A 14,821-nucleotide genomic window follows, 5' to 3' on the forward strand; every position below is an offset into this window, starting at 1 on the left:
ACTATTATTGAGACGCTATGGGCCGCTGTCGAAGAAGGATGGGAACGGATTAGAGCCAACTGCTGCCTCTGTGAGTTCCTACACAGCGCTCTGCCAGGCAGGATATGGACTGTCATTGACAGTGCCGGAGAAGCCACCCATTACTAAAATTGAATGACCACTCAAGGACCTATTTCCCACAAAGCCGCGAACCGTCTCGTGTTCACTTTGCCGCGGGAAAAAAGCAGGGACGGCATCTTGTCTAACTTCCCTCAGCACCTAGGTCGAGTCGACAGCGGATACTTTTCACTGAAGCAAAAGTGACGACGTCCACACGAAGTATATGTAGCGTCAGTATATTTTAATTTAGTTTTAGCCAGGAAAATTCTTCGCCATTTCCGTTCTTCAATAAACTTCAACATCAGTATACTTCGCTGGACCTCTGTCTATCTATTCTCCTTTGTAATATCTTGCTCCAGTGTGCCATTGTATTTTTCACATGAGAAAAACTACATACTGGCTATAAAACACGTAAATAAAATGTATATTTCAGTTAGTTACACGCAAGGCAGCTTTTTTATAGTTATTGATCTCCACATATCAAAGTAAACATTCGGAGCTACGACTCTTTAGATTAGCGGCTGATGCCGCTCACGCCGTCGCACGCCTGCCGTCAAAGCCGCAATAGAACGGCCTAGGAACTCCCCTTAACACGTTCCCTGTAAAAATACACACGCAGCTCCCACACTCACTGTGCTCAGTAGAGCCTACGAGAAAATGTTCATGCTAACGTTGCCTTGCTGATTTTTCTTACGAAACGAAGAATTAACTAAACCTGCTTATACGAAATAAAGTTTTTTTAATACTGTCGATTCATAGCTACGAAATTCTCCTTTTCTTAAGAATTTACATTGCGTTACGAAGTTCACTCCGGTTAGCAGGGTAAATCTACCGGTCTCCAAGTTGCGACACTAAAACGAAAGGTTGTCTTCGCGTCACCAAATACATGACCGAGCAAGCAATGTTTGTTTCCCGGCAATGCAAACTGGACGCGCCCAAGAGCGCGAGCAATGTATAGCAGACAACGCGAAGCCACGCTTGCAGGCAATGCCGCGCCTGCGCAGGTTCGTTTCGATGCGCGGCCGCGTTGGCTACAGTGGCTCTCCGCGAAGCGCGGCCAGGCGCTCGCGTGTTCACCGGACGACACTCCACTACAACGGCTACCACATCTTCTCGGACCACTTCAAAGAAAGGGACTACGCTGTCCAGGCCAAAACAAGATGGTTGTGGTTGGCTGGGCCGACTCTTGCAGTGGAAGAGGAGTCCCTGATCGATGCAGGTAAGGAGAAGAAGTTATTACTGGTTGCGAATCTGTGCTTCTGTAGTTCATTATTTTCGCACAGAAACCAATTGACAGGCCATGACGCAAGGCACGGCGAGCGCTGTCTTTTCCATGCCGTCTTACGGCGCCGGGAGCCATGTGACATTGCGCAGCGAAATTTGTTCCGCATGCGCCAAGACACAGCGTGCTTGCCAGTTTCCTTTTATCAGCTGCTCATCTGCGGTGCATGATGTTCCCGATTATAGACTAAACTAAAAATCCGAACAGCTTTCGCTGACAATGAGCGAAATTCAGACCGCAAAAGTCACGCCGCGCTTGGCGCTACAGAAGACGATACGGTGAAGCCAGTTCTTGCCACGCGCTACCGTGTTCTCCTTAAGTTTGGTAGCCGCTGTAAAGCACAAATTCTACTGAAGCAAGGATTACAGTGCTCAGTTACCTAGCAGCTTTAAACCATTGAACGTCAGTTTTCCTCTTATCGGTATTTTGCCGCAAAATGAACCCAAAATAAATAAAATGCTCAATTATGTAATCTCTGAGAAGATGAATCAAAAACATTCATTGATCACGAAAACTAGTTCCAAAAAACTGTTGCTAGTTTTCGCAGCGAGCTATTCAGAAACAAGCAATGCTTAACATGCTACACTAACATACAGTAGCTCTAAAACATCCAATTAAATTTTGGAGGCGTATGCCTATTCGTAATCCTGCAAAAAACTGTAACCAGAACGGACTACCATGACTTCAAAAGCACTATTTCACGAAAACAGCTCCGAGGTCGGTTCAAGCAGTTGTGCAATATGCAAGCTTCAGTGCTACGTATTTCGTCCGCATTTCTAGAAAGCGGCCCAAGCACAGCCGTCTCCCTCTCCCCTGAATCGCTGTCTGGTCCGTCTAAGGATAATTGTAAGGATAAATGTAAGGTTCGTTAGCAATGTGTGATATATAGCATACCATTATTTTGCAAATCTGCAAGTAATGAACGAGTATTGCTTGGTTTTCGCTACTCCGGGACCTTCACTCCGCATTCCTCGTGTACTGTTTTTTTTTTTTTTTGTGGGTGTAGCGGAATCAACTACAACAAAAAGCGTCCCAAGATTTAAGTTCCTTATCTACTGAGGAAGAAAAAGTTGCGAATATGGGGATTCAGTGCACAGCTATAACCAGCCTTTGTTTCAAGAGAAGAGGGAAGTTTTCATACTTGGTCAATAGTTCACATAGGAACTCGGTCTGCATTCACTTCACGTAATCGGCACACTTACTGCAAGTTTTGCACTTGTTGTTTGCATGCATGATGGTGGTGTTGACTCGAGCCATTGCGTCTCATGTGAGCAAATATAAATACCTGGCGCTCTATATTCTGTATTTTTATAGACTCCACCCAGAGCCCAGTTCGCCTTCCTTCCCCGTTGCCAGTACCATCTATCGATGCTGCAGACGGCAGTGTGGAGATGCGTTTGGCGTCTCCGGAAGCATTTGACCAGGAAAGACCACGTAAGTACACCAGTTTCGTCGATCGTTTTTCATGGATCTGTCAATATTGTTTGCTATTTGTATTTGTAACATAAAATGTAGGCTCATCTGTCCTGTTTTAAAAAGAATATTAGGTTATTATTTACAAAATAAAGTCATTCATGCAACGGTATCACATGTCATATGTGGAATAGCTTGCACATATGTGGTGATGTAATGCGTTAACAGTGAATGAAAATATGCGATATGCCAGCCCTGAACCTCTCATGCTACTTTTGATAAAATGAGCGATAGCATTAAGTGCTGTCTATATCACCGCTGGTTTTAATGATGAGTACAGCTACCTGCATCTATAGCTAAGCGTAAAGTTCTAAGAAGTACCTGAACAGCATATAAAGAGCGTTTTTTTGTCTCATGTGCTAGAAATTTTATAATCAATGGCCGTTTCACGTCGTGTTTGCATAAATGGTACGCATTTGTAATATGGTACGCATTTGTCACCAATGTAATTCGCTTTACACAGGAACATGACACTTAAAGATAGACAGGATGCTGCACTTGTCCTGTGTGCCTGTGTGTGTATTCGTCCTTTACACAACGCACAAATTGGGCGAAGATTTACCAACTATCCCATCAAGATGTTGTAGTGATGCATCTGTCTCTACAGGTTCTACACCGCCGCAGCGAAGCCCTGCGCGGAAAATATACATACCCAAAACCGCAGCCGTCATCCAACGACTGAAGAAGGATACGCAAATGTAAAAAGAGCCGCCTGAAGATTACCACGCAGAAAGCGCCGGAGAAAGAAGTTGGGGTATCATCTGATCCCAGGGTTCTACAAACTCTTGGGCAGCTAGGTGGCACTCCATTGTCGCAAAAGCAAGGGAAGCGCATGAAGATATGTTTTCTGGAGCAGCTTCTCGTGGTCGGGCACTCGAGCGGTGTGGCTACTGTGTGAAAGATAAGCTAAACAGCAGTCTACAATAAGAACTCTTCCACTCTGAACAGTGTGTATTGAATGCAGCCGATTTGAGTTACTTTTAAAAATATTTCTCCATGTCCCGAAGTGCGCGTTCATTAATACTCTGTGCATCACTGTCCTTGCCCACCCTCATCTGATGATAAACCGCCGATTGACACATGCTTCTGCATTTACTGTTCCTTGACAAAAAACAAAAGTCGGTGCCATTTGTTGTCAGTTGTCTTCTAAATGTGCCATTTATGCCTAGATTATGAAAGGACAAACTAAGTACATTACACATTTCAAGAAACATCTGCAATATGCTTGTGAGCAATCTCGTAATAAAACCTTGTTACCAATGTTGCCACTCTAAATGAAGCTCTACTGTTCTTGCATGTATGGCGAAGCCAAACCAAAAATGAAAAAAAAGTCCTTTTCAATATAATTTGCTAAATAGTTTACGGCAAGTTAGCACAAGGAGCTATGCGGTAAATATACTAGGTATAACATGTTTTTTGGACTAGCAAGTATATCCATTGTATGGAATAAAAAGAGCAAGTTGGTTTTACTGGTATGCGAAAGATGGTGATGTGATGCCCTTGATAATCGTGTTATTAATCAGAAATTACTGTTGCGACGAAAATTGCTTTGGTAGAGTTGTGTTCTGCACAGCAAATGAACATGGTTAGTGCAGCAATATTTTTCTGTCTGAGAAATTGAAATGTGTCTCATGGATGATTGTAGTACAGAATGTTTCCATTTGTACTGAATAATGGGATACTGAATTCAACAATATTGTGTTTTGGATTAAATGTCTTGCTGTGCGATAGCTTCCCAATAAAATCAGTCAATCGACCACATCTTCATTCGTACTGATATTTTGCGAAAACCAAATATACGCACGCCATATTTGCATAATGCATAAGTTGTCACAGAAACGCCTTTCGCACATGCAAGTGCGACACAAAATTAAAAGCTGAAAGCTGTTGTAAACAAGATGTGTAAGAACAAAACGATCTGAAAAAATAAATGCGAGTGGTGTTGGCTTCCGTTTGCGCCTGTAGACATAACAGACCACAAGTGGAATTGCGTTTCCATCTCGCGTATCAACAAAAGCGTGGCCAAGGCAGCATGCCTGATTTATTTTTTTTTGTCTCGGAAGTTACATCTACCAAGCACCAGGGGAGAGATTGGCGCTGGTGGCGCAATTCCCGTTTACCTGGGGGTATACCAGCTGACATAGCCGTGGCTGTACCACCACAAACCAGGAGCCCTGGCGCGCGAAGTGTCCACAGAAAGTGACGGTGATCGAGATTAAGTGTACTTGCTATAAACGCTGTGTGGCAGAATAAAATGTTCTATGCTACACTTCTAACCAGGGCTGTGCGCAGAATGCTTCTATAACGCCGTAGTACTAAATTCAATAGACCACCACTGCGTGTTCCCGTCAGGCACACGCTTTCCTTTGCCTCAGATGACAAGGTTATACGACAATAGCAGCAGCAGTAGTAGTACATGCTTAGTTGTCGAAATATAACTCGCACTGCAAATAAAACTTCTTTACCTGCAGCAGTTCCACGCTGATGTCCATTTCGGAGACAAACGCAGTTGACAGAGTCCATCAGCAGGTATTATGTTTTTTTTTTGTCTCTACCCGCTAACATGTTATTATTCTTGAACACACGTCAAGTCGCGTGATTTGTCACATATTTGATCATTCATAATTTGACGAAGAAATAGGACACGCTGCACCCAGTAACTGGGTGCAACGTGTTGATGACCTGTGCAGCACTTTAGTGCAGCTGAAGACCTACAATATTTCACAACAGCCAAATCATTGAAACAGCGTGGCGTACTTGTGGAGACACCCGATGCTATTGTTTTGATATTTGGAGTGAAATCGACTGAGTTAAGCAGAAATGTTGATTTATTCAATAATTGACAGGGGCTATCACAGACAGCCCAGTAAAATGTTAAAAGTAAATGTCCACCCCTGGTTGTTTTTTTCATACGGTCGCGTTGATATTTCGTACCTAAGGGAGTGGCCAACGCTGCTGAAAAGTAAGTACGCGATCTTAAAAAAGGCAGTTAAATTATGACATTTTACGCGCCAAAATCACGAGAGGATTGCGAGGCAAGCCGTATAGAGGATTCCGGATTAACTTTGATCAACTGGGGTTCCTTAGCATGCACCTAAATCTAAGTACACGAGTGTTTCTGCAATTCACCCCCATCGATATGCGGCCGCCGCAGCCAGGACCGAACCGACGACTTCGACCTCAGTAGTGCAACGCCATTGCCCGTAAGTTAGTGCGGCGGGTGACACCGCGACCTCTTGCTTAAGAACAGAATACCCTAGCCACTTAGCCACTGAGTTTTTTTGAGCAAGGAGGGTCAACAGCATGTGTCCGAGCCATTGAGACAGGGTTTCAACATCTGTCGCTTTGTTTTGGCGCTCGTATTACTCAGGCTACCGTCATGAACACGGCGATGCTTGTGTTTATATGCTTGTATTTTCATTGACGCGCTTACGCGCACACGGGTGATAAATACGACTGGCTGAAACTAGGCATACAAAGCTGCATTTCATTTCTAAGAAATATAAAACGTACGTGGTGCCCACGATACCTTAACAATACACAATAACTATTTCCTATCACTCCTCCCCCCACACCCATACGCGAAGTACCACGTTATTAGTTTGGCCATTTGCACTGACTGCTCACCGCTTTCCCGGAATGGCCGCTTTCCTTTTGCGCTCTGAAATGCTAGATGACATTGTACGTTGAAGGACAAGCACTTCAGGAATATAAATACATGCATGACTTGAATCGATATTTTGCACCTATTTTAGTTTGCGTTCCCATGTCCTTGCGCTGGAGGTGTTCCTTGCTAGGGGACCATTAAGTACGGAAAACGGTCAGCATTATTTCTGACGTACGCCGGAGCTGTATTCTTAGCGTCGCAACTTGCCAAGGGTGGGCTGTCATCAAAGTAACGCCCGCTCTTTCGGAGGCCATTTATGTACTCTATGTCTCTTTTTTCAGCAAAATCGCCCCACCGTATGCCGTCGTCCCTTTGTGCCGCGGTGAGTTTCACCTGCAAACAGGAAAATCAGAACAAGTGTTTCACTTCAGACACAGTATCGCAGTAATGCACAGCACGAAAAAGCAATATTTTGTGCGTGAATACCGCAATAATTGGTTGAAATTGCTTACAGCAAAAGAAAAAATTCCAGCACCTACACGGACAAAAATTGCGCTACGTCCCGTGCCGCGTAGAGCGTGAACGCACTCCGCGGCGTGCGTATACGTTGCCTTATTTGATTATTGCACAACTGCAATGCCTTAGGGAAGGAGAGAGTCACTGTATCTTGTCATCATAAGTCGCACTTGCGCATGAAGCGATTAAGAGCGAATACAAATACATTTCTATAAATGTTAACCTAACCGATTCTGCAGAAAACCTGGTTGAGGCATTTCGCGAATAGAACGTATGTAAGAGTTACCGCAATTACAAAATAATAAAGCCACAGGTGTACTTTAGGGAGCGCAAGGTGACGAGTTCAATTCCCCCTCGCACGTATTGAGGTCGCATTCGGGCTAACCGGAAAGTCATTATTATTATTTCGCTGCTAAGGCTTACACAACGACAATACAACGAGCACAGAAACATACGGCATATACCTAGTAGACCAACATATGGCATTATAAAACTTGTTGTTGAGCTAGTTGGTACATTCTTCGTACAACGATAGGACGCAACACATCAAGGAAAAAAATACAGGTGAAAGGAAAAAGCGTCACTCGCAACTAACTTTATTCCGAGAAAGCATCGGAATATATAGCTGAGCTAACACATGCGCGGCAAGGTTCCACGTATCACCCCACCCAGATGAGTCAATAAGAATCATGTGCTAGTTTAAAAAGCATCTAAAAAATTGAAACTCGGTGCCGCGCAACACCACTGACGTATCGCTAATGTAGGTGTGAGTGAGTGAGTGAAATAACTTTATTGAGGTCCAGAGAAGACGCAGGGGACACGCCGCGCCGCCGCTAATGCAGGTATCTTTTTTTCTTTTTATGCCTCGAGCATTTCTCGTGCCAGCACCTCGTTGCTTCTACCCAGAATGTTGATCTCCTTAAATCTTGCGTTACATTTACATGCTTTGCAGTGCGCAGGTAAATGTGTCGAAAGGTTATTCTTAAGGGAAAGTGCGTGCTCTCTCGCTCTGTCGTTAACACATCGACCCGTTTGGCCGATGTAAACCCGGCCACAGCTGAGCGGAATTTCGTAAACCACACCCACCGCACAGGTGACGTCGGGAATTACATGCCCCTTGCCACATATAGGCGGCTGGGGTGCTTTGGAAATCCGCGGGCACAGGCCTGAAAGCTTCCTTGGTGCAGAGAGGACCACTGGGACATTGTACCTATTCGCTACGTTCTTAAGGTTGTGCGCAACCTTATGTACGTAGGGTACAACTATTGGCCTTGTTTTCATCGGTTGCCTTTCCTTCTTTTTTCCATTTAATTTTGAAAAAAGAAGGCATGTAAATCCCGACGTCACCTGTGCGGTGGGTGTGGTTTACGAAATTCCGCTCAGCTGTGGCAGGGTTTACATCGGCCCACGGGTCGATGTGTTAACGGCAGAGCGAGAGAGCACGCACTTTCCCTTAAGAATAACCTTTCGACACATTTACCTGCGCACTGCAAAGCATGCAAATGTAACGCAAGATGTAAGGAGATCAGCATTCTGGGTAGAAGCAACGAGGTGCTGGCACGAGAAATGCTCTAGGCATAAAAAGAAAAAAAGATATCTGCATTAGCGATACGTCAGTGGTGTTGCGCGGCGCCGAGTTTGAATTTTTTAGATGCTTTTTAAACTAGCACATGATTCCTATTGACTCATATGGGTGGGGTGATACGTGGAACCTTGCCGCGCACGTGTTAGCTCAGCTATATATTGCGATGCTTTCTCGGAATAAAGTTAGTTGCGAGTGACGCTCTTTCCTTTCACCTGTATTTTTTTTTTCCTTGATGTGTCTCGTCCTATCGTTGTATGACCAAGATATGGCGTTCGAGTCTGCGCATGTTGTCTTTCTGTAAGCCTTAGGAATGCAACATTTTTTTTATTGATAAGTTTCCCTACACGGCAACTCTGGTTTAATAGGGACAGCAAGCCGTAGGTTCCGGCATAAAATATTTCGTCGAAGTTTACCCCCCTTTCAAAAAATATATCGAACCGCAGTATAGCATTCTTAGACTAGATATTATATCCTGTGCGGTGAAACAAATGACTTAAATGGAATTAAACATGTAACTAAAGGCTTTAAAATACGTTTATTTTATACAAAAAAGGAAATAATTGTGTGGTAGCATGGGCAACGCTTACAATGTGAATGTCGCCCCGCCATTTGTTGCAGTGCGAATGGCAATCCGGGTTGTCGTAAGGCGATTGGGTTCCACGCCGATTCCTTCCAATTTACAGAGGACTGCTGTAATGATAGCTGCTCTCCATGAGACTAGATAGTTTAATGAAACAATTCTGGATTTTACGTTCCAAAACCACGATATGATTGTTAGTAATAGCGTAGTATGGGACCGCGGGCTAATTCTGACCACGTGGGGTTCTTTAACTTGCCCCTAAATCTAATCACGCGCGGCAGCGTGGGCCCTATCTTGAAAGCGGCTGCGACAGGGACGGAGCCAGCCGTGCGCTGTGTGTTCGCTGTTTGCGTAGAGTTAGAATACAATTCTAGAGGAAAAGCTTGGCGAAAAAATGAGAACCGCAAAGGCGCCGCCATGTTGCTACGACTAATTTTTGTGGCACAAAAAATATTCAAAAATTTCTGAAAAAGCAAGCACTTACACGTAGCACGTAGGCACGGACAACGTTTGGAGTTGATTCCGTCTATTGTTAGAAAGATCAGATGGCTATACTAAAAATTTTTATTTAAAATTTACAGTATGTAAAAGGCTGCGTTTGCAGGCGCCTTAACTATAGATGGCGCTACCATACTGACGCAGGCTCGGGATCGCGTAGATTGCGCGCCTCGTCTGAATCACATCTCGGCGTCTGCGCCTGCGCGCCTGCATAGGGTAGCAACATGGCAGCGCCCTTGCGGTTTCCGATTTCAATACATGGGCGCTATGGGGAGCTTTTCCTCTAGAATTGTTATATTAAGTTGTTTAGTACGCGTTGAAGCGAGAGATGGCACAAAAGGTCAATTGTGGTCAAGCGAGGTCAAAAGTTCAAGCGAGAGGTAGGACAAGAAGTTATCCACAAACCTATAAACCTGACTTCCTGATATTTATTGACTGCACCGATGACGCTTTCCAACCTGCTGCGTCTGGAGTTTTCGAGATCTTTAAAAAAGAGCTGCAGCCTCTGGAACTTACGCACGAGCTTCCCATGGATAATTCCTTGCGTTTTCTAGATCTCAGGCTTTGCCTTTCTAACAAAAGTATGTGCTGGTTTTTCGAACTGAGGAGTAGAAAGCCACTCTTGCCCATTATCTCGGCACACTCAAAGCTCGTTAAACGAGGTATTATACATTTATGCATTGTTAATAGCCTCAATAAATCATGCCCGCACAGCGTGCAACATAGTTCTGCCGCACTGGTTGGTCGCGTTTCTTGTGCTTTATACTCTATGGCCTTAATTTCTGCCATAGCAGAACAGCTTCTTAAGCGCACCAATGGTGATGAGCCCGCTCAGTCACGGAGCCTGCCGGTTGAAAGGCGCCGGTTGGCAGTGCTCCCATATGTTCATGATGTCTCCCATAGGCTAAAAAAGATCGAGCAGCGTGCAGGAATCACTGGTTTTCTCAGCCCCGGAAAAGCTGACAAGGCTCTGTAAACGGGTCAATGCGCTTACATCACACCACAGCTGTTGCTCTGTCACGCACAAAAAAAAAACGTTTTGTGACATGCGCAACTAATGTGGTTTACCAGATTCCCCTGTTTTGCGCCAGTATATATGTTGGACAGACCAGCAGGTGATTAAATGATCGCTTAAGAGAGCCCTACAACAACGTTCATAATAATGTACAGTTCTCACGGATTGAAATAGGACACTCGGAGCACGTGGCCGCTGATACATGCAGCGCCGCCCGTGGGTGCCCATGGAACCAAGGTGTTGCATGGTGGTATAGCGCGAGGGGGAGAGCATCTACGGCGCAGAATTGCTCCTTCCGGTCGTCAACGAGCCGGCCCGTAGTTCACCACACGGCCAGCGTGGCGTGACGTGCAAGCAACGCACGTCTTGTGCTCGCAATATATAACGACCTGTGGCTCCGCTTCTGCTGACGTCAGTACTACCAACAATGCCGGGAGTTATCATATCGAGGCTGAAATAAAGAAGACGCTTTCTTGTCGGCCGATCCACAGGTGTTCGGTGTTCGCACAAAGTAAACTTTCCGTTCTTTTGTGCAGATGTTATCATGTGTACGAAATCACGTAAGGCGCAATCTCGTAGCTGAATCCTGTGTCTTACTTGCACAGCCTGCGTGCCGCATCGCCAAAGCGCGTGTAACGAGAGCGTCGTGCGCTCGCGCAGCCGCGCAAGCAGACGGCGCCGCAGTATGGGCGGTGCGCACCGCCGAGCCATTTCGGTCGGCATCCGCAGGCGCTCAAGCCTTGCAGCGCCACGCTAGCAGTGTGGTGCACTACAGGCCGGCTCGCTGGCGACCGGAAGAGCAATCCGTAGATGTTCTCCCCCTCGTGCTATACCACAATGCAACATCTTGGTTTCATGAGAACCCACGGGCGGCGCTGCATGTACCCGCGGCCACGCGCTCCGAGTGTCCTATTTCAATCCGTGAGTACTGTACAGGGCCACTTGGGCATCCATTGCCGGGATTGCGGCTGCGTCGGCTGCGAACCCCTCTTTGAAGATACGGAGGTCTTAGCGAGACACAGCTTACAACTCACGCGGGAAATAGTAGAAGCAGATTTCATTAGGAAACTGGGTAGTTTGTGTGTTAGTGCCCCCTCTATCGCGCTGACACCTAGTGAAGTCATATATCTGAACATATAGTCATAGTAATGTGCCTTTTTTTTTCACGTGACCACATACTAAGTAACAATGAGTTGCTGTTAGAGCACCCCTTTTTTGATTGCGTTTCATTTTCTGCGCATGCCGCCTCTTCTATATATACACGTGATGTGGCAACGGCAACAAAATATTCTTGGAAGTCGGCGCAGTGTTTGTCGTCTCACTCGGTCCTTGTCCTTCGCGCTGTACGTCATTTTTACCATGAATTACGAACTAGGCCAAGCAACCACCTATGTTTGACAATGTCTCCTTTTGTTGTAACTTCTCAGAGAACCAGTGAAATCTAGGCCAACTATTTTTAATTGATTCCCAAATTGATTCCCATCTGATTACCCAAAATTTGGTTCTTATACGAGTCAGTTAATCAAGCACTCGGCCCTGAAAATCTGCCCGAGTACATGTGGAATTATTAGTGTCTTAAGTCATTTCTTCCAGGTAATATGATCGGGTACTACTGGTCAAACGTCATATATGTGCCTACTGAAGGTGACCATTAGGTCTCAATATGCACTTTTTTTTCTTGGAACGCTTGGCACCCGCGTATTCTCTGCGCATTCGCTTGCTTGCTGAATGTTTTGCAATTTTGTTGCAAGATCAACGTTTTGTTGTGACCAAATAAGACGAGCCTCGGCGCTATCCATTTATTCTACTGATAGTAGACCGTTGACCTCGTCTCGTGGGACATTATTGACGAACCTTCCTATTGCTAGAGTCCCCAATGAAATGCAGCCACCACGGCCGGGATCGGACCGACGACTTCGAGTTCGGGATGGACCGCCACAGCCACTAAGCTGCCGCACGGGTATATACCTATTACCACCAACTTCTTACACTACATGAACGTCTAAAAATCGCCTATGGCGGATAGCACTACTAAATTCACTTCACCTGACTTATATGAGCAGGTATACTTGCGCGACTAATCACAAAGCTTAATTAACTACATAAAAAATATGTTAAACATTTTAAATAATACTTTTACGTCCTTAAAATCGGCAAATTGGAGCAACTGAGTGGTGAAACCACTTTCACATGAATGCTAGACTTCCTGCGGTTTCATTAGATTCGTCTTGCACCTTTCGCGAATGAACGCACATTATGAAAATGAATGCTCTCGTCATTCCAAATGTTGCACCGAATTATAAGATGTTTTAGAGCTTCGTAGCTACTTACACGTGGACGAGAATTTTTTTTTCATTAAACTTGCGCCATGTAGCAGATTCTTGCCGAACTAATTATTTTCAGAATTCACGTTTCACAACAGGGACATTCTTTAAATCCTTCCTTGCGGTGATTGGTACAAAATTGATAGAAACGCCACAGTATTCAGTAACATAGTTTGAAGAGATCAAACAAAGGGACGCTCTTAAAATTACGGTTTAAAAATTTCCTTGTTTTGATTGTTTCCAGTGCCTCAAAACTTTTCAAAGAAATTAGGATGCTGAATCATTACTGCAGTCATTTTTTACATTAGGAACAGCTGTGTAGCGAAAATGTAGAAAAGGAGAAGCTAGGCATTCTCAACTTTTATCAGGTGAATCGTGCGACCGAGAGCATAGTATACCTGAATCCCATGAGCGTCAAAGCACCACGAGCAGTGCCAGCCAGCGTAACGAGGCCACGATCCGGTGATGGTCCAGTGCCACTGGGACGTTCCCGTGTAGGGAAGGCGCTTAGAGATGTAAGCCTCTGCTTTGCGGACTCTTGCCGTGTCATTGTCATACACGTAGCGCAAGAACGCCACCGTGCAGGCGAAACCAACTTCGGTCGGTCGCGCGTTCTCCCAGAAGAAGCCGTAAAGGAACCAGCGCAGACTGACTCCCACCGGCTCGCCAAACCCGTCGTGGTGCTTGAGGAAGAGCAAGACGTCACGGGTTGGTATTTCGTCGGCGTCTGCTAGCATGAATAGGTCGTCGTCGCGGAGGTTCTTCAGGTGGCCCTGGCCTTCGAGCCATATGTACCTGCGGAAGAAGCTCTCAGGTGCCCACGGGTCGGCATCGGTGAAGTTGTACATTCCTATGGTGAGTAGGATGATCTTGTGTGCATGCTCGCGCAGGAATCCGGTGCTGAGGTTGGACCGCAGGTGAAGTTGTTTCGGTGTTCCAAAGAAAGTGTAGTTTGACTCGCACACAATGTAGTGATCGACGGAGTCACCCAGCTCGTTGATACGGATCTCCAGGAGGTCTAGTTCGTGGTTGAGCACAACACCGTTGATGATGGCGCGTGGTTTCGAGCGGCGCGTGATACGACCTTGGGAGTACCAAACTCGGAACATCCTTGTGTTCCACACGGCGTCGGGAACGGAACACTCGGCTCCGTTCCAACCCCTGCGACAAACGCACATGGTCGTCGAGGAACCAGTAACCGTTCCCTCCGGAAAGCACCCCAGTGAATCTTTGGCATTCGTGATGACGGCCTTCGCAGTGACGGCCATATGCCGTGTAGTTGATATCTTCGATGTTTTGGAAATACCCGCGTTCGCACGGTCCGGGACTATACGACGACTGAGTTTAGTTGCCCCATCAGGGAGCACTGCGCTGCTAAGCTTCAAACGCTTCGTTTCTCGAGACCATTTCATATGGATGGCACAAAAAAACACTGCACCTAGAACCATTCCTATTACGAACAAGAAAAACGCACCCCTACGAAGTCTTCGCGACATGGCACTGCAAACGTGCGAAGGGACATGAACAGAATTGTGCCAGTGATCCTTTCTGCTCACAAGGGGCTCCAGGAACACATTGTGAAACAGCTGCTGCACTTCACCAGTGTTTGCGTTTAGTTGTGACTGCTCCCAGCAGCTGTTTCGAGTACACCGCTTCCGCTCATGCCAGCACTCAGTAAAAAAAAAAAAAAAAAAATGCGCAGTTTTATGACCATGCGGCAGCGTACATTCCTAATCTGAAAATTTAAACAGAAAGGCATGCCAAGTTCCTTGCACCATTCAGACGTCGGGTTTCATCTGCTTCGTGACATGCTCTTTTCACGCCCAATCTGTAAATTACCCC

General features: G+C 45.7%; 1 protein-coding gene across 1 annotated transcript; it reads right to left on the reverse strand.

The window, feature by feature from the left end:
* Positions 1–5,677: 5,677 nt before the first annotated feature.
* On the reverse strand, positions 5,678–14,611 carry LOC119448070 (beta-1,4-mannosyl-glycoprotein 4-beta-N-acetylglucosaminyltransferase). Its single transcript, XM_037711561.2, has 2 exons — positions 13,378–14,611; positions 5,678–6,854 (listed from the first exon to the last, which is right to left on the reverse strand). Exons 1-2 carry the CDS (start codon positions 14,473–14,475, stop codon positions 6,648–6,650), a joined length of 1,305 nt encoding a protein of 434 aa, XP_037567489.2. The 5' UTR covers positions 14,476–14,611; the 3' UTR covers positions 5,678–6,647.
* Positions 14,612–14,821: the final 210 nt, after the last annotated feature.

The sequence above is a fragment of the Dermacentor silvarum genome, chromosome 1 (genome assembly GCF_013339745.2).
Source record: "Dermacentor silvarum isolate Dsil-2018 chromosome 1, BIME_Dsil_1.4, whole genome shotgun sequence".
In the NCBI taxonomy this organism is placed as follows: Eukaryota; Metazoa; Arthropoda; class Arachnida; order Ixodida; family Ixodidae; genus Dermacentor; species Dermacentor silvarum.